Genomic DNA, 21,154 nt, shown 5'->3' on the forward strand with positions numbered 1-21,154 from the left:
TAAATGTTCACAAAAATCAGTTTGGAATCTGTCTTTCTCTGCTCCAGAATTGCTTTGAGGGTGTCTAGTTAAAACAGATACATAATACAGGATTTATTTAATACAATAACCTATTGGTTGTAAGTAGTTGCATAGAATACACAAAAATGGATTTATGGCTTTTAAGAAGTTAATGTATCCCTCCCATCTGTAAATCTTGCAGGATGTCCCTTAGCAATTTTGGAAGCTGCACTACTGTGCAACATTCTCTATTCATTCAGTTTACCAAAGGCTATAGGCTTTTTCCTAAGAAGTACAGTTTATTTATGTTTGCAATACTTTTGTTTTAATAACTTATTTTAGGAAACTTCACGCATACTATGAGGTTTTTTTTCTCCTCTCATTGAAATATAGCATCAGTAGGGAAAAATTAGAGTTGCCAGAAAACCCTTAAAAATAACAGTAGAAGTATGAAAAATATATCTCAGTTATGCTTTTCCACTTAAGAATGTGTGAACACAAATAAAGTAATTGTGTCAGTAATACACTGAAGTTCAGTACATATGTTTGTCTTTGGAAGATGAATGCTTTACTTAAAAATTTTCTTATAGAAAAAGTAGCGTTTTGACTTGAGTCATAGAATACGCCTTTGTAGGGTGTCCATACTGCCATAGTATGTTGGCTAAGATCCTGGCAGTGCTAAGAATAGCAGTGCACAACCGTGGATAGTCCTAAGTGCTTCTTTGGACCTACTCTTTTTAAGAAAACACATAGAGGGGTTTTTTTATCAGATACCTTTCAGTTTGGGGGTTTTTTGGTATGTGTTTTTTTCATCTTCATATTCACTGTCAACTTTTACTCCTCTTATCGTTCATCTTTGTCACACACAGAAGTTACTTCAGAACTGCATTGATAGCTAAGGGTACAGTCCCTAGCTAACAGACTCCAGCTGCACTTTGCAAAATGCTAAGAGCTACTTATATAAAGCTCCTCCACAAATCTTGCTGAAACCGTATGTTTTTCAACAGAATGCATTTTCCCATATACTGCTATAGCTGTTGTTGGTTGCATCATATGTAAAACAGACAATATCTTCTGGAAATGTGCAGACTTTCATGCTTATTTTTAATTTTGCATGTGTGTAGAAGAAACGTTAAAATACCATCATTCATTACTCTTGTGTATGTTTCTGTTGGACTGCATTTGACAGTTCCAGAATAGATTGTAATCCCATTGTATGTAGCCTTGACATGTCTGTTCCAAATGACATTTGGTCTAATTAAACAACACAGATGAGGAGAAGGAGATGTAAAAAAGGTGCTTTGTGCAGCATGCAGAATAGGAAATTTCCAGATCCTGTAATAACTCCTTGCCTTTTCTTACTGTGCGTGTAGTCTCTCCTCACTGTCCCACTCCGGACTAACACAGTGCTTTTGAAGTTTCCAGTACTGCTGATAGCTTAAAAGTGGAGATTTAAGGACTGCTCTTGTGAGGAAGTCCTGGAGCTGTTAATTTTAACACTATCTGAAACGAAATTGTTTTGAGACCACTAGATGGTGCTGGTTCCTTTTTTATTTTATCTAATGATAAAATACAGACCAGGATCTTGCAGTCAGGATAGTATGTCATAGGCATGTTTGAAATTCTTTCAGAATAATTAAACGTTTGTATATTTATTTCATAAAGCACAGTTTTGAAGTTACAATATGGGACATCTGTTTTGGGTTTAGGATGATATCTCTAATATCAGGTGGTTGTGTTATTTCCACTAGGTGCTTTCCATTTTTAAATTACTATGATTTGAAGGCCTATATTTGATTGGGTTTTTTAAAATGTACTGCTACTTTGGGCATTTATTTTTTTACTTCTGTTTTCTCCTTACCATTAATTTTCCTTTTTAAATTCCTCTTCTGTATTCTTAATAATCTATGGTGCAAACAGGTCTCTGGTCTCATAATCCAGTTTATTCTCAGAGGACAATCACAAAGACATTCACCTCTGTAAAGCTCGCCTAACTTACTTTTGGGAGCTTGGGAAGTTTTGGGTGAAATAAAGATGAGACAAAGTATTACCTCAAATAGTCCTGTAAAGAATACACTAAAGAAAAGAAAATTCAGAAATTCCTTATTTTATATGTTTTGTAAAGGGTGTCCCTTCAAAGGATTTTTACTACAGAGATACAGAAAAACTGCTTGGACCTGTAGCAAGTCAGATGCATCAGTGCCATAGGAGAACATCTGGCATGTGTAAGACCATGGAAAGACAGTGTGATTTTTGCCATCATAAGAGGATGATTTGGGAAAAATTCTGTGAAAGAAACAGATGCTGACAGGAACCTCTTCCTTTGCATTTTTTTGGGGGTAGAGATAGCACACATTCTTGCTCTTTACACTAGCTGGCAGGAGTAAGTTTGGTGAGAGTATAATGGCTATAGAAATATAGCTTTATACTTAGAGGCACTACATTATAAATTTCTTAATTAAAAATATTTTATGACATAATTCTTTAAACAAGATGCACTTAAATAATAGAGGTGGTGCTGGCCTAAGTTTTAACACAATTTGTTCTCACCTTGCTGATAACTTAAACCCCCCCCAATTTTAAAAATGAAATAATGTAAATTAACTTTTAAACATAAATAGTGTTTCCATTCTGATGGGTGATTTTAAGAGGGCTGTTAACATTTCACAGAGCCCATAGGTTCTGAGTAGCAGTTAAAAAGTACTTAAAGCATAGTGAGTATAGTTTATCACTAAAAGGATGTTCTATTTCAACAAAAGTGTTAAAGGGGTTATGAACTGTTATCACTTGGTTAAGAGGATGAGAAATTTGTGAACTGTACATTTGATAGGGTCAAAATACAGTAATTATTTTAAAACCTTATACAGGACTAATATTAATTCTTACTATAGATAATATAAATATATTGAAAGTTCAGAGTTTTCTTAGTACTTGAAAACCAACAGGTTTTTATTTCATTATGGCTTAATTCAGCTAAAATCTTTCATTTTCAGGTGGTCTGGAGTCATTGAAAAGTCTTCAGCAATTAATTATGGACCATAATCAGTTAATCAGCACAAAAGGTCTTTGGGAGGCACCTACTCTCATTCACCTAGACTGCTCTTTTAATCATCTCACACAAGTTGAAGGCATTGAGAATTGTGGTCTACTTCAGATTCTGAAGTTGCAAGGCAATAACCTCCAGGAGGTAAAAACTTTTAATTCAGTGACTGTTGTGCATACATCTTTGTTAACAGTCATATTTTTCAGAATGCTGATCATGTGCTCTTTGTTTGCTGTGGGATGTTTCATGCTCTTAGGTAGGCTTTTTTTCCCTCTATAAGGGGGAGATTTTTCAAAGATATAAATGGCTAGCAGTTATTTTCTTGCTCTGAGGTACTTGAAAAATTGGCCCCTAAGTAATTATATTTCCCTCCTTTGTTTATAACATCTAGCCTTCAGTTTGTATTATATGATGTTGATTCTTTGTTTAAAATGTAACAAAATATTATTATCATCACGTATAAGTAATAGTTCAGCCTGTTTTGATGTATGCTGATCCTCCAGAAGTTGAAGTTTGTGCTGCAGCATTTAAAATAGGAAAGTATAGTTTGCTAACTGTACACTTAGTCATATTTACTGACAATGATTCTCTTATGAATCTGAGAGAGAAAAACCATTGTCAATAAGCAGCAAATAACTACATGAATAAAATAGTAAGACTGGGTTTTGGGCTCTTGACAATTTTTTTTTTTAATTTATGTTGACTATTCAGACTAGGTAGAAGACTTTAAAAAATACTTACTACCTGATATGTAGAAATTTTGTGTGACAACTGATACATACGTAATAAGGAACTGATACATATATCTAAAACGTGCGTTTTGCTTGTATTTAGTAATGATTTATGAAAAGCATCTGGTAAGCATTCCACTGTTGTTTCTCTAATTTATACTAATTTTAAATAACCATCTCTTTTCTATTAGTTTCCAAGACTGGAAAATCATGTTCTCCTAAGAGAACTATATTTGGATGACAATAGCATTTCTGCTGTGAGAATGCTTCCTTTGTATTGGTTGCCCCTATTGCAGATTCTTTTGCTGTGTCAAAATAGGTAAGCAAGAAACATTCTCCTACTTACAAAACTGATGCAGAGGAATTTACTAACATAACACTTATCTGAGAAGTATCATTCTCAGTATGGTGAAAATATCACTATCTTTTCCAGATATTCTTTGAAAATATGTGGGTGACAAGAAACGACATTGGCTACCTTTAGCTAAGAAAATTTGAAACAGTATTAAATATGAAAAGTAATTTTTTCTATTAGATGTTATATGTAAATAATTTTTGATCATTGTGGCATTATTAAAACCATGGTGTTTCTTTTTTTTCCTTTCTTTAGCAATTGTTTCTAGAGTATGTCTGTCAAACTTCATATTTCACAGATAGCTTATTCAAAACAGACTTTGAAGGCTATGTTAAGTGCAACTACTGGAGCTAAAAAGGAGAAATGAGAACGTTGTTTTTTATTTTACATACATATGTTAATGCTCTCCAAAGCAAGCATATTTGCTTTAAATTTTCAGTCTTACGGTTCAGTTTGAAAGGTATAAAATGAAAAAGAAGGATCAAGAGAAGCAGCATAAAACTAGATCACGCACTCAAGTACTCTGTAATTATTTTTCTTTTAATTTTCTAAGATAATCTGTACAACTGTAGACTTAGAATGACCAGATATTCAGGAATCAAAATTTTTATTTCCCCACTCCCACCCCCTTTTCTTCAATTTAAATTCTGCTAAAAAAATAAGGAACAATTATTATAATTTACAATGTGTTGGTAGTAAAACTAATTTTAAATTAATATAAATTAATTATTTTTCTATACTATGACCATTTTGCTCTGAACAAGATTAATCTCAGCTAGTCAAATAGAATATACTCTGTTACACACAATATACAGAATATACACTCTGAACTAACCACTTGACTCTCCTGTTAGTGGAGATGCTTTTAGAGTGTGATTCATCTGCCATTTTTAGCTGTTTGCTTGAGACTAATCATACCCTACAAGTGCCTGTTCATCTTCATTGACTATTAACAGAGTCAAAATGACCAGCTCATATGTAGGTGTCTGCATTTGAACAGATGAATCCCATCCTATGTGACATTTAGTTCAGCAGTCAACTGTAACTGAGCCTGTTGGAGAAAAGATCTGTAAGACTGAGTCCTGTTATTATAACCAATGTCCTTCATGCAAAATTAATATTATTTGAGTATATACAACCTATATTTTTATATAACTTTTCAGATTATTTTTATAGCATCTCTAATGAAGTAGTATGCATGTAAACTCTTGGATGTAAGTATAACAACTAGCTATATTTACAGAATCTAATCTTCAAGTTGCTGGGCTTTTAAACTTTTTTTAGTTCTTTTATTAATTCTTCTGGAGTTTGGAGAAAGTGCTTCCTGCCTGTGATTAACCAGAGAATTATTTGTTGAGTGTTAGACTCTGAATCACATGTATTGATTTAATTCATGTTCGCTTTTTGCCCCTTTTTTTTACCTTGTCCTGTTCAGCTTTTTGTGGAACACAGTAAAGTGGCTCTATCTTCTTTTAGTTTCCTCCTCTTCTTCTGGTTTGTTTTTTGTTAACATTAAGGTGTAGCTATGCTGTGTGTAATAAAAAAGTCTGCAAAACTGTTTAAAAGTCTCATGTGCCTGTTAGGAAGAGAACAAACTTAGGAGCACGGTCTCAGACATAGCTTGAATGCAGCCTCTGGATCTAGATTGTGCTTGTCTGGCCATGTAGATGTATCTTATGTCACTTGCCTATGCCATGATCTTACAGTTTTTAAATGTCCATTATAGTCCTTATTCTGGTTTTCTAGTGGCCAAGCTGAAATGCAGTATTTGGTCCACTGAGTTTCTTCTGCTGAACTGGGAGAAAGCACATATTTTTTGCATCAGCAAACTGGATGTGCTGAAAATAAGCACACATCTCCTCCCCAAACAATTCCATTTCTTTCCTTGATGTATCTATAGCTTATCTGAAATCTTTGTGACAAACAGGACAAGATAGCCTTAAATGCATATTAAAAGCCTCAAAATTCTTGGCATTTCAGTAGCCTGCTCTGTTACACTCACATTATGTACACTTATAAGCAGCTCCATATGTGTGTGCCATAGCATAAGTAACTCGATGTTCTATAGAAACAGTGAATGTAATGGAGTAAGCTGTTGAAAGAAAAGCTGTTTCTTTACTTTTATCCTACAGCTAGTGCAATTTTGTGAATTTTTTTCAAGTGTGCACTGAGTGCCATTTCCTTTTTACTGATTGCAGGAAGCCAATATAATGGTAATGCTGTGACTCTGTATTCTTTCTAAAAGTGAAGCGCTGTGAAAAGAAAATTCTTACACCAATTTACAGAATTTTTTTATTCCTGAGGTGCTTTGTCTGTATCATAAACAGGAAATTGCCAAAGATAAAACTCAAAAAATTGTTTTAAACCTACAATCTAGCAACAAAGAATTATAACAGGTAGTGATTAACTCCTTCAAATATAAAAATGTCAGCTATTTCACCACTACTGCTTTTATTAAGTGTTATATTGTGGCTTTCACATACAAAGCATATACTTGGTCAATGTGCAGTTCACCAAAGCCAGTGATGAATATCCTCTTGACTTGGTTACTGCTGAATTGGGACTATGAAGATCTGTGCTCTATTTTATAGCAGCTGGAGAACACAACTGTTAAGTTAGTTTAAAAAAGGCACATTTTCTCTTTTCTTCTCTTGTGGATAAAGATTTAGGTGTAGGAGAGAAAAACCTTGCCCCTGGGACTGAAATTAATACATATTTAATATGTGTTAAGAGTTCATGTGGTATTTATATTTACATGTAGTCCCACTTAATTATGTAGCTTACTTGTCAATGTCTTTTTCGTTTAAAAGTTTTACAGTGAGACACTAAATCAGTCTGCTATTCAGGTAGCCATTACTGTTTTTTTTTCCCCCCAACTTCAGAACAGACAAATCTATCCCTCTTAAATTTTCTGTTTTAATATGGCATTAATATGGCAAACTTATTTTTCTGCTATCTCTTGTTTTTCATTAAGATAACATGTGTTAGATAAAAATTTAATATCTAAAAAAATGCAGTCATCTGCAAAAATTCCTTTTTTGGGGGAAACTGGTTTGGCCAGAATCAAATTATTTGTGAACATCTTGCTCCCATGTTTTTGCAACTAGATGCATACTCTTCCTAAAAGGCTTGTAATAGAAATGCTAAAAAGTCAGTTCAATTCTTTCTTGGTAAATATTGTTCTCCCTACTTAAATATATATGGTATCTGTGTGTTTAACCGAATTTCTCAGATGTAAGAGTTGAACTCGTTGTTGCAAGCCATCGTGTTTTGAGAATTTGAGCACTTTTCCAGAGTTGTCATAATAAATCTAAATGTCATTGAATGTTGAAATGTCAGTCATGAAAAAGATATACTTATTTATAGTAGTTTCCCCCATCCCATCCTTATCAGTCTAGATTTTTTTGATCACTTTCAATAATTCTTTGCTGATGATAAGTTTATCTCTAAGTGTGTGGCACCATGAGCAATACTGTTGAAGTACTGTCTGCTAGAGTATTCAAGAAACAAGTGGCTGACAGATTTCCTACGTTATATTTGATTACTACTTATAAATATGGTGAATATTGCAAACTAAAATAATTTTATTTTTAAAGAATGGAAAAGAAATATGGGCTTTCTTTAAAGATATATATATATATATATATTTTTAATTATTTTGCCCTCCTTCCTGCTAACCTCTCAAAAATTTTTCTGAGGAAAAGCAGATGCATGGCAGGATTTGGACCATCCTGACCAGTGACTGCTGTTTGTGTTTGGAAAAGCAATCTTTATTTTCTCTGATGCATACTTGCAACTATTCTAGTCTCTTAAATCTTGTTTCTGTGGCTATCTCTGTCCTGTCCTGCTACATCCTTAAATGGGAGCAGAAAGAGGAAGCTCTAGCTTGCTTTGTTGTGAATATCTTTTACTTTTGTGTCTTCTTTGTAATTTATATCTCTCTCATGCCCAGGGCTAATGTGACAAGGTCAAGTAGTATTAAGTTTTCAGTAATGTCCTTTGTCTTTCTGGTTTGAATTTTCTTAGGAAAAAATTTAACAAAGAATGTCAGTAAAAGGAAAGCTATAGAATGACTGGGAAGCATTTTAATCTCATAATGCCAACAGCAGGCAGGGATAGTCCAGTAGGCAATTTCTAATTCACCACAGCATATACTGATAAAGAACCAGAGAACTCACTCAGTATAAATAAAACAATACTGAATTATCTTTTGTCCCTTGTGCAAAGTACATTTATTTTCCTGGATATTTCTGAATATGTGAATCTATAACCTGGATCGTGGATTTTCAGTCTTTGCAGCCATACTGTTAGCCACTAATATCTGTGGTGATATTTGCTACAAATATTAAATATATTTGTTTACTGTTGACTGGTCATGAGACATGCTGACATTTATAGTACTATGTACAGATCTACATATAAGGCTTAATGCTTTTTAGAGTTAATACTTCCTCATATTTATTTGATTGCATGGAAGACTGGCAGGGAGGTAATAGAACTAATTAGAACTAGAACCAGGACAACTTTACAATATGGTTTGAGAAAGATATGGAAGTATAGCAACACATACTGAATTGGCTTTATATCTGTTTCTCTGAATAAAATGTTATGTTGTCATATAGAAATACTTGCCAACTGAACGTGGAAATTATTTTTTTTCTGTTTTGCATATGGTCAAATTTTCAGTAAGATTAAAGAGATTACAACCAACATTTGGTCCAGAATTTGTGTACCAAGGTTAAATCCAGCTCTGTCTTTCATTTGTAATGCCTGTGATGGAAACACAACATTTCAGCAACAAATAACCATTTTTGGCTCTGACCAGTTGTAAGTTTGTGGAGTGAGTGGGTTTTGGTTTTTTGCATGGTCATGTTTCTGACCATAAGAATTCAGATTTATAGCTTTCAAAGGCACTATAATCCTCAGAAAATACTGCTTTCCATGAAAATTAGCAGTCACAAAGTGAGAACACACATTGCCATTGGTGTTACCATTTTCTCATTATGCTTAGGCCTTGTCCTTACAGACATGAAAGAAGTTTCCTAAACGTGTATTTTTTTAAAAAAAAATGTAGTTGATGTAGTATGTGTTTATACATAAACATACTAATCTTAATTGAAGACTGGGGGTTTTTTTGCATCTTGATTTTATTTTTTCCTCCCTCTTTCATATTTAAAATAAAACTAAATAAACTTTTTAATCTGAAAAGTAATATTTGAAAATAGCCTGGCAGCTGACCAAACCGTTCAACATTCATTCTTAGTTGCACTAATGAAAGTTTGTAAGTAAAGAAACTTGAATAACACTGGACGGTAATGTTTTAATAGTAGTGATAATACATGTCTTACAGTCCATAATCCTTTGTACAGATGAATGTCAGCTCAGTTTCCTTACATTTACTCTTCAGTATTACAAATAAGAATTTTGTCATGGCTGCGCTACTGCTTTGCTGCTTTGTTGCACAAGAAAAGCTCTGACATGCAATAAGAGCAATTCCATAACTGTCTGTATAATAGGCACCTATTTGTCACTGTCTTACAGAAGTGGTAAGACAGAGGAAGCACTAAAAATATATTACAGGACAGTGCAGCCTTGACCTGTTAAGAAATACAACTGTGACAATGATTATGTTAGTTTTAGGATCTAGGAAGTAATGTGCTGAGTGCAGAACAGAACCAAACTGACAAGAAGTTTGAGCAATGAGAAATGAAGGAAGAGGAAAGAGGAAAAGTAGATTTTATTTCTTCTTCAGAATCAGGGTCTTCTGTTAGTTTCATTCTAGTTATGGTGCCTCAAGAAAAGCCAACGGAGTTGTGTAAATTTTTCAAGACTTAGATCCTCAGCACTAAATGCAAGAAACAGAATGAAATATTTACCAGATAAAACAAAACAGTGATGAGTAAATATTAAAAACTGAGCTACTGAGAAGACTAAGAAATGCTTTCAAGTTAAAATTTCAGTAATTAGTTCTAGCACCTTGGATAGCTAAATTGAGTATTTTCTTATGAAAATAAGTAAATTGTCATAACTGTAAAAGATACTGATGCCTTTCTCTTATGAACTGCTGGTTTATTTAGTTGAAAAAAACCTCTTCTGTTTTGTTCTTAGATTAACTGAGCTTGTACCTTTAAATTCATTTGTATCTTTGGAAAAGCTGGATATCAAAAATAACTGCTTGTCAGGTGGGTTGTATAAAAAACATAAAACCCCATTCAAACAAGAACTTCTTAATTAAATTATAAACTTATTTGAATTTGATTGTTCCTATTTATTTACAGGTGACATTTATACAGAAAACATATAAATATTTTCCAAGCATGGATGTTATACTGATTATAAGTATACTTTATAGGTAGCAGAATTGCTTGTCGTACTTCATGATTTTGGTACATTTTACTTCCATGTAAGATTTTATGAGAAATAATATGGTTCTGAATTCAAATTTATATTAAATTTTCTTTTCGACTACAATATAGACCTTAAAGGTGTCATTACATGGTTAAGTGGCTGTCATAAACTAAGGGAGTTGTCACTCAGTGGAAATCCTCTTCTCCAAGAAAGTAATTGGAGGTAAGAAAATAAATTAATCTGCTAAATCAAAAAATCAAAATCAGCCAAAAACTAGGTGTATATGCATCTTGCTCATCAATCAAAATCAGCCAGAAAACTTGGTGTATGTATGTTAGTTAAACAGTAGAAATGAGGTATGAACGCTACCACAAATTGGAAGAGAATTATATGGAAATAACAAATAAAATTCAATTCTGTGATCTTTATTTTTTAAGAATTCCAGTTTGTAGTTTTGTTTAAAGAAAAATCTTGACGTTTGACCTAGTACTTGGAACCTTAATAAGAAGCAGTTTGTGCTAAAACTCGACAGCGGTCTCTCTAAGCTGTTTAACTGTTATCCTAAACAAGTATTTTTCTTTGTGACAATTTCTTTAGGCAAATACAGAAATTATAAAGACAATATGGGCCTTCTTTGTGCTGTTTATTTGTAACTGCTTCCTTGCCCACTGATCACAATATCTTCTTTTTCAGCGTGAATTCTGGTTGTTCCTCTTTACTGACAAGTTTACCACCTTTGGTAACTTTAACTTTCTGACTGAGGTTTTGTCTGACCTTTATTACCCTTTTTTACATTTCATTAAAACTTCTGCACAAAGACGTGGCCTTTTTCTCCTCCTCTTTCATCTGCACTGTTTAAAACCTTTATTTTTTTCTCTGATGATTAATGTTCCTACACCGCTTACTTGCCTTTCTCAGAACCATCAGTTTCTGACTATCACATAGCTTCTTAAAGTGTTTCTCTTTCTGCTTTGCTGTCTTTTTTTCTTTTTTTTTATTTTGTTTACTCCTTTCCATCACTTCATCCATTTGCTGCTTAACAGTCTTGCAGGTTCACACTGCACATGGATAGAGAAAGGGTGGTGTCTATAATAAATGTATTAAGGAATCCTTGGCTTACATCTTTTAAGGAAAAAAAATTAGAAGAAAAAGTCAGAATGAATGGTTGATTTTTCCTTAGCTTGGAGCTTGGACTTTTTTCTTGTTCTGAGAATTCCTTATCTTTACACCAAAATTTAATAGCTCTTATGAGATATGAAAGACACAGATATAAAAATAATGCTGTCCTTTGCCCTCCAGTGATGTATAATACTAAAATAATAATCTAAAAAATATTTAAAGGGCTGGTCCTAGAGGTATTATATATGTATACATAAAAACTGGATAGGGTAGAAAGGAAACTTCACATATGAAATGAAATGCAGTCACCAGAATCCCTGAAATGAGTAGCTGTGATAGGACTGTATTTGTAAGCCATATGAATAAAATTGTACACGGATAGGGTTTTGTATTTTGTATTTTAGTAGAAGTGTCCTCATTTCTTGAGAATTCTGTGGTCTGAAACACTGTGCATGGGCCAATGCCATCAAGACTTAAAGCTGTCTGAGAGAATTGCTCAGCAAAAGTACAGTAGTGCTGTTAATTTAATATGAAGTGCTCTTTCATCTTCCTTAGAATTGATACTTTCTAGCCTACAGGCCTTCAAGAGCAGAATAAGTTGGAAATGAAATTTTAGATTTTTAGTTGATGTTCCAGAATACCTGTGTTGAAATGGTACAGTGTCTTTTAGTGAACTCTCACTATAATGCCATTAAATGTAAAAAGAAGCATTTAATCAGTAATAACTGAAATCATTACCAATTCTTTCAGCTAAGGAACTCAAGTATTTACCTAGGAATGTGTTAATATAATAAAATGTCTGAGGAAATGAAATGAGATACAACAGTTGGACTTTCATTTTGGATGTAATTAAAACAGGTGACTGAGATTTTTTATTAGAAAAATATTATTATATTTTTTTAACCTTAGCAATTTTAAAGAATGACCAAAATTGCTCCTTGTCTAACTTCAAGTCAGTTAAAGGTGAGGCTTTACACTTCAATGTTACACAAAAAATGTGTTTAGATAAACTGTGTTCAAATTCACTACAATAGATTGCCTAGTATAACAGCAGCAAAGTTTGGGGTATGTCTGTTTTGGAATATGTGTTATATTAAGAGAAAAAACAAAAACAAAACCACCCTTACATGTATATCTTCCATTAGAAGTTTTTTGTACAAATTTCTAATTAGTATTCCACTCGAAAAAATACTATTTGAAACTTTTAGTTGGAAATGTTTCAGTAGTTTAAAAGCTAATGGTACAAATACATTCTTGGTTGGTTTGTTTGGTTTTTAATGAACAGACTTATTTGCACTCCCGTGATTCCTGCAGGTAATTTTGTGAATAAAATTCAGTGACTGTGACAATATTTTAAATTCCCATTTGCATTGTTTTAATTCCCACTGTTTTACAGAAGTAACTGTTATTTCACTTGTAACCTGGAGGGGAAAAGCTTTCTGAATTCCAATTTAACTATAAGAACTGACACTTTAGATTGCTTGACCCAATAGAGCTTTTATGATTAGACAAGAGATTCATTTGTCTAAAGGATTTAAAGTATGGGATACTATAAAATATGGATTTGCTGAATACAACATTGACCATAACTTCAGGCAATATATTCCAGTGAACTTTACATAACCTCTTGATACCAACAAAGGAATTAGTTGTAAAATTTCCCAATCGGTTTTGTACTTTCATGTCCAGCCAGTGATAACACCAACAAAAGTGAAGTAGTAAGAAATTGCTTTTTAAAAATTAAACCCTGGGATCAGTCTGAGCACTCCTAGGGGAATGTGTTTCAATGCTGTAATGATTAATAGAGCCTCTTAAGTGACAGAATATTCACCAGGAAGTTTTCACTAAATGAAATATTGACTCAGCCCGTCACCAGGAGAAACCCAGCTGGAAAAACTAGTGTTGAGATCCCATAGCTCTAGGACACGATACTTCCAGCATCAATGAACTTTGATATGGTACTTTTTTGATGTATCGCTATTCAATATCAGCTTTGGTGATTTCTCTCTATGTGTTCAGGGACTCTCTATCTAAACCCATTGTTTTATTCCAAATGTATTTCAGACGTGTTATTCTTACATTAATGGGCAGTAGAGAAGAAAGATTTTATATTTGTAAAAAATGAATATTCTGTTCTATTGAGCTACATTTTGGAATATTCTAACTCATTCATAGCAACTTTCTCTGATTTTAAACTTAGTGTATATTGTCTGAGCTGAGTAATAGTCCTTTACCTTCACAGTGAATAGTCGGTGAGTTCTAAAATTTTGAAAAGAGTATTTTTTTTCATAGTAAGTGGACTTACAGCTGCAATAAGTATTCTTTCAAAAGTTCTTAAGTGTTACTTAAAACTAACAATGAAAATACTGAGTGTTGATGTATTGATTTAAATAATTTTGCAGTTTTGCAACTTTCAACTAATTTGGTCTGGTATAAGAAATACGTGAAACAAGACTGCAGTACTAGATTATATTTCACAATAGCCTAGAAGAGAGAGCATTGATGATACTGTTTTTTTAAGTTGGTAGATAAGTTTGTCATACATATTTTTTCTTGCATCAGTGGCTCAACTGTCCTTTTCATAGCAAGGCAATGTCATCTCTACTGTCATCTCTTTCACTGACCAAATTCAATATTTCAAAAGTAATTTTTTTTTCCTGTCAGTCATACTGAATATCATATTGCTTTATGTGGTATATAGAAATGATAAAGGGAGTAAGACTGACAATGTTTAGTATTCTGTGCAGTTTTGAATCTAAACCTTTCAGTGGATCAACAAAATCAGTGCTGTATCTTAATCCAAATCTTAGTTTGCTGTGTTGCCTACTAATGAAATGCATTACAGGTGTCTATGTACAAGTGTGTCAGATTTTCCTGTTGTTGTTTAAGTAGGTAAAATGCTGGCTGTAGTGGATTGAGAATGTTGGCATTGACCTCCCTGGGGTCAGTATTTCAGTAGTGGTCATTATAACAACAAAGTATTAAGAAATCTTGCTAAGTTCTGTTGTTTATCAAGAATAAAGTTTTCATTAATATATTAACATATGAATTAAAGACAAATATATACAAGTATGTAGAGAACTATCATCATGTTCTGTCTTGTTATATGATTGTACCAATAAAATGGGAGTTTTAGCATTAGGATTTTTTTGTAAAACTAATTATGACTTTTTCTTTTCTAAGGGCTTCTTTGTCTAAGGTCCTTCCTAGTTTACAGTTTCTTGATGGTGAAATCTTAAACTGTCGTACTTTGCCTGCAACTGAAAGAATCAAAGGATCAGAATTAAGAACTTTTCTGGAACTTTGTCAAGTTCAAATTGAAGAAAATGATCTACTGAAAAAAAGGGCTGCTGAACTGGTGTATGTATTTATATTTATGTGAATATAAATTACATTCAGAAATATGTTTTCATGTATTCTTAGTGTAGTTCTTGGTGTCTTATGAATTTTACTTAGCTTTTTGCCTAGAAATGTATTATGTAAAACCAGAGATTAGAATCATTGACTTGAGTGCAAAGAGTATTTTAGATATTCAGATATTCAAATAAGTGGGCCTTGACATTTTTTTTTATTTAAGTTTGAGAAAACAGGTGGTTCAAAACCTTCAGTTAGTAGTAGTTCAATGAATTCATACACACAACATAGTAAAGTGATACGGAAAATGGTATAATCATATTAACATGATTTCCAGCTTTAGCTTAATCAAACCTAGTTTGGCTGTTGGTGCAATATGCTCTACTTTTTCCCTGCATTTGTTTTCCATGTCTGTATTATTCACATTCAAAATGACTGCAAAAGATTTGAACTTTTTCTTTTAAAGTAGTGGATGAGATGGCTCTGTTTACAGGTCTTTGGTTTTGTCATACTTACTACCTTTATCATTATTACCATGGTTAATTCTCCAGTGACTTCAGATTAGACATTGCAAGCAGTAATTTATCATTCATACCTGCTATCTTTGCTTTGCTTTGCAATATCTAAATAGCTCAAACCTCTCATGTTTTTACACTTGGTAATATTGCATGTTTTTTTCTTTTTTAGTTCCCTTTCATTTCCTAGCAGTTTCACAATATCATTGTAGCCCTTTTAATATCCAACTTGTCTACTGATGTTTGGAAAGATCATTTCCTTGATCCTTCCAGGTACTGAACATTATCCCAGAGCAGGTGAAGCATGTGACGTTTGACAATTTAGTCTGAACTTCTCCATGTGTACGTTGTTGGTTCAGGAAAAGTACCATGGGTTTTTTTCAGAATTTAGCTGTTTTGCATTTACACGTAAGCCTGTATATGCATGGTGTCTTGTTACTACCTAACAGGTTATTACATTGATGTATTATTGGCTGTTACTAAGCTGCAATAAAATCTTCATAGCTCACAAAACAGATTTATTTGAAAAGAGGTTTCTGTTAAGAATTAGATTGAAAGTAGTTTGGGAGAAATTATACAGTGCAGTTTTTTATGACAGATGTAATGTCTAAGTGTCTCCTAGAACCCGTATATTTCTCCCTTAAGCCCTCAAGATATGTCTTCTCCACTTCTGTGATTTTTGGCTTCTGGTTTGCAGGTGAGAAGCTGATACTTCCTAATCTATTTACCATTTTGAAATAGTGTTCTTTCCTTTCTTTTTCTTAAAAGGAAAAAAAAGGAGGCACACAAAAAAGTACTCCTCCTCCTTTATGGTGGAGAAAGTTTTCTTATGTCTGAGATTTAGGACCTGTTTCGTCAGTAGCCTTTACAGAAAAAAATGCCAATCTGTAATTAGGATATGACTTGCAAGAGAGCTGTAGTATAATCTCAGAACCTAACTTTCACATACATTTCTGCAAGATGGTAAAAAATGGGAGGGAAAGATGATATTCACAAAATTTAATGGTTTATTTAACCATGGTCTGCATGAATGGACAGCTAGACAGGTAAGAAATTTGTTGGGTAGTCAGGCTCAGACCATCCATTAACTATTAGTAGTTAATGGCTCATGCTTCTTTCTGGAGGCTGACTTGTCATTTTAACATCTTTATCAAGGACCTGGAACACTTACCATGCTTGCAGATGACAATTCAGAGGAAATTGTTTACATGCCTGAGGGCAGGGCTACTATTCAGAAGGGCCTAGGCAAGCTGGGGAGGCAGACCAACAGGAGTCTTGTGAATTCAACAAGGAAAAATGCAAAGTTCTTTACCTTGGAAGGAGTGACCCCTTGCAACAATACAGGCTGGGACTGGCTGGTTGAGAAATGTCTCTGCTGAAAAGGACCTTTGGATCTGGGTAGGTAAGAAACTGAATGCGAACCAGCAGTGTGCCCTGGTATCAAAGAAAGTTAAGAACATCCTGGGCTGTATGTACAGGAACACAGCCATTTGGTTGAGAGGAGTTATTATTTCCCTCTCTTCAGCCCTTATTAGCTCACATCTAGAATACTGTGCCCCATATTTTGAGTCACCACTAAATAAAAGATATTGATAAACTGGAACAAGTTTGATGCATGTCCCCTAAGATGGTCAGGGTGTTCAAGCAGATGCTCAAGAAGACAGAGCCAGGCTGTTTGCAGTGGTGCATGACAGGAGGATGAGCAACAAGGACCTAAGCTGAAACAAGAGAGGTTCAGACTGGTGGGAGGGATTGATTCCACCCAGTAACTATCTACTCACCAGCTGCTTGCTCACTACTCTCCCCACAAGCAGGACGGGAGAGAGAACCAGAAGATCAGAAGCAAGAAAAACCTATGGACTGAGATAAAGAAATAAAGACAGTTTTTCAGGAGGGGAGAGGAGAGGGAGAGGAGAGGGAGAGGAGAGGGGAGGGGAGGGGAGGAGAGGGGAGGGGAAGGGGAGGAGAGGAGAGGAGAAAAAGCAACCAGGTGATGCAAAACAATCACTCATCACCTCCCACCAGCAGCCTGATGCCCAACCATTCTCTGAGCAGTGGCTACCTTGGAAAGACTCCCCCCAAAATTTTATTTCTGAGCATGGTGTTATATGGTGTAGAATATAGTTTTGGTGAGTTCAGGTTAGCTGTCTTGGCTGTGTCCCTTCCCAGCGTCCTGTCCTACTTGCTGACTGGGACAGAGAAGATCTTGAGTCTGTCCAAGCACTGTTCATCAAAACATTAGTGTTTTATCAATACAGTTTCAGTCACAAATCTAAAACACAACACCTTATGGGCAGCTATAATGAGAATTGACTTCATCCTAGCCAAACCCAGTACAACTGGACATAAGGAAAAACCTTTTCACTGTTAAGACAGTGATGAATTGCAACAGGTTGCCCAGAGAAGTTGTGTAGTCTCTGTTTTTGGTGGTTTACAAGACCTGACTGGATAAAGCTCTGAGTGATCTGGTCTAATCTCAGAGCTAACCCATCTTTGAAGTAGAAGGTTGGACTAGAGAACTCCTGAGATTCCTTCAGTTGAGAATTTTTCTATGATTCTGTGTTTGAGAAAAGCAATAGTGGTAAGAAGGAATTATGTAAACATCTCTTCTTTCCTGAATGTGTGGTTTAGACGGGGACGGGAGGGTTGTGGGTTTTTCTAAAGTTTTGAGAATTCATTTGCAATCTTTTAAATCGGTAACTTTGACATGGTTGAAGAATCTTGTATCAAATTTAGTCTTAAAATTAATTTATTCTGTATTAAAGCCCTCTATGTTTTGTCTAAAAGTACAATTTATGGGTGATTGGAAAACCGTTGAAAACTGTAGTTCATAAAAGGAGCTCTAAACTTGTTTGTATATAAGCCTTAACAGCATAGCTATTATATGTACATACTGCAATACTTTGACTGAATTAATGTGACATTGCTAAAGAACAGGCCAACAATAGAGCAAACTTCTGTCTGTTTCACATCTTGCTAAGTTATGAGCCCCTGTAGGTGCGACCTCAAGTATGTAAGCTGCCAAAAGTAATCACTGCTTACTTCCCTAATCCATGTTTCATACATCACTGCTGCCCAATTAAATTGTCTGTGCTGTTTCTGCCTGCAATTTCACTGTTCTTGCCATACTTAAGAATGAAACATATTTTAAATTTAAATTTCTCTGTTCTAATAAATGCTTTCTGTCACATAATCTTTAGATGTCTTGTAGTCAGTAATCATATAAAAAAATACTATGACAGCTTGGCTGCAGTAATTTGCTTTCAGTCATCAGATATGCAGATGTCTGGCTAGTGGAACCTGGACTTTATAAATACTGTATGTATAATACAGTGAAAATGACAGGAATTTCATAAATGGTATTGCAGGAGAGAATATGTCAACAGTGACCTCTTTCATGTGTTTGTAAGGGACTTTTGTAACCTGCAGCTGAACATCAGTAATGATGCTTATAGAAGTCTCCCTGAAGACAAATTAGTTTTTAGCACACTTGACAAACAAAAGCTCAGTTAAAATTGGAGTGTACTATTTGAATATTCTATGTATCAGAATTATAAAAATCATAGAAGAGCCGCAAAGGGAAAAACATGACATTAAGGAAAATTTTAACTAGCACACATAGGGATGGAATATTATTTATGATTTAGCTGCAAGGGCCAGGAGAAAACTGCCATTGCTGATTAGAACCAACTTGTTTGTCCACTGACCCTTTTGCCTCTGAGAGGTTTGTTCTGCTGACTTTTCTATTTTTACTGTCTCATTCTGACAAAATGATGCTCTTTGAATAATCTGACAGTCATTGCAGATGCAATTGCAGTAGGAAATTCTATACAAAATGTGTCAGCTCTGTAAAGAAGCTTCCACTGCCACCTTAAACTTTCAGAGTAGCAACATTTTGGCTGATTTAAACTCCACTGAAAGGACTTTAAGAGTGAATAGCTTGTCCTTTTCCGTATCTGTTAAGTCAGCCTGTGCATGAGTCCTTACACTTCCCAGGTGGTGTCAGTGGGGATTTGCTCCTCCCCACCTCTACTCTTCCCTCCCCAAACATTGCATATGAAACTGAGCAGGGTTTGGTCTAATTTTACCAAGAAGACAATGATGGATACTCTTGGTGGATTGATTTTAGGACTGAAGTTGTAGCAGTCAGTAAATGCCTGACTTGAATTTCCAAATAGATTAAAATCTGATTCTAATGCTTTCATCTTTCCTCGAAGTCCCTGGAAAATCCTAGCACAAGTTAAGAGGATTCTTTTTGGTAGGAAGGCTACAGGTAGCTTTCTGCTCTTAGCATTTGTTTGTGAACCATTTGTACATTGCTATGAAAGACCCATTTCTTCCTTTTCTGGCTTATTATCCCTTTCTCCCACTGCAAAAGCAGTACATCATTTGTGGCTATACTAAAATTTACATATGGCATAAATTACTTTCACTTGTTAAGATCAAAATAAAGCTGTGGGTCACCATTAAACATGAGGGAATGTGCTGGTCAAAGCTGGAAACCATAAAAATTTTGCTGTAGCAAGACTGCCATATTCATCTACATTTCATTACATATTAAGCAGCCAGGCAGCATGGGCACTAGTGCTTCCATCAGGATGATCCCATTTCTTGTTTTGTCTAGATGTCAGTTTATGCTTAAAACCTTGGTTGTGTCTGAACCAAGAAGCAATTCCAGAAGAGTTAGTGTGTTCAGACCCCTTGACCTATAATGCCAAAAAAATCTGAAAGGCAAACAACCAATTTACATTAACTGAAAAGGAAATATTGTGGTATCAGAAGTCTTAATACTGTCGTATTTCTTACTTTGTCTTCTCTCTTTCCTCATATGTGTTTTTTTCCATTAAACAAGTAAATCAGTCCTGCATATTTTCCATTATAGCAGCTTCCTTTCTGTGGTTTGAATAAGCTGTCTTCAGAAGCACGGTCCTTCTGAGACACTGCGAAAGCTGAAGTGCATTGATAGGATAGCTCTACCCCAAGCCTGTTGAATAATTCTTTTTTTCTCCAGAGAGGTCTGAAATCCCTGTTCACCTAAAGGAACCACCAAGCTGATTGCCACCTAACACTCTGGCCCCATCTTAATATCTTTTGTCTGGGCTTTGGAGCTTCACCTTTGCAGGAGAACCCCCAATATAGTTTCCAAGCCACTTCATTGCTCGTAATTCTCTGAGATGTCACTACAGCTTCCTTTGTCATTTCTTGAAACTCAGGCTGATCTGACTGCCTAAAAGGAAAGCCACTTTTACACAGAGGGCAGCCTAAAAATCCTACAAAATCAGAGTATAGCTGTAGATTGCCAGGGAATGTGACAGCTGGGAGATAGGATGCATGCCCACAGTGACAAGAGTGTATTTTGCAACCACTGCTTGGAAAATCTGCCCAAAAGCAGCTTATGTGAAAAAAGTAATACATGATCCCTGGTGACCACACAGTTACTCCCTGCCTGAATTTTCAATTGCCTTCAACCTCCCCTCCCATTTCTGCTTGCCACATTCATAGCCACTGGAAGGGTGAAACAGCTGCTTGAGATGCCCCTGCAGCTGTCAAAGAAGAGGATGCACAAGTATCCTACTCTGGTCACTGTTACGGTGTTTCATTTTTGTTTTTTGAGAATGAACAAGTATACTTAGGATATACTTCTCATACAGAAGTTTATTATGCCTAATATATAAAACATTCTGGGGTT

General features: G+C 34.8%; 1 protein-coding gene across 1 annotated transcript in view; it reads left to right on the forward strand.

Annotated features, from left to right (window-relative positions):
• The window catches only part of LRRIQ1 (leucine rich repeats and IQ motif containing 1), a 115,990-nt gene that overhangs the window by 15,809 nt on the left and 79,027 nt on the right, over nt 1-21,154 (forward strand). Inside the window, 5 exon segments of the mRNA XM_074869400.1 lie at nt 2,994-3,187; nt 3,966-4,093; nt 10,238-10,311; nt 10,606-10,699; nt 14,780-14,956. Coding sequence (XP_074725501.1) covers nt 2,994-3,187; nt 3,966-4,093; nt 10,238-10,311; nt 10,606-10,699; nt 14,780-14,956 — 667 coding nt within the window.

The sequence above is a fragment of the Strix uralensis genome, chromosome 5, assembly GCF_047716275.1.
Source record: "Strix uralensis isolate ZFMK-TIS-50842 chromosome 5, bStrUra1, whole genome shotgun sequence".
NCBI classification, from domain to species: domain Eukaryota; kingdom Metazoa; phylum Chordata; class Aves; order Strigiformes; family Strigidae; genus Strix; species Strix uralensis.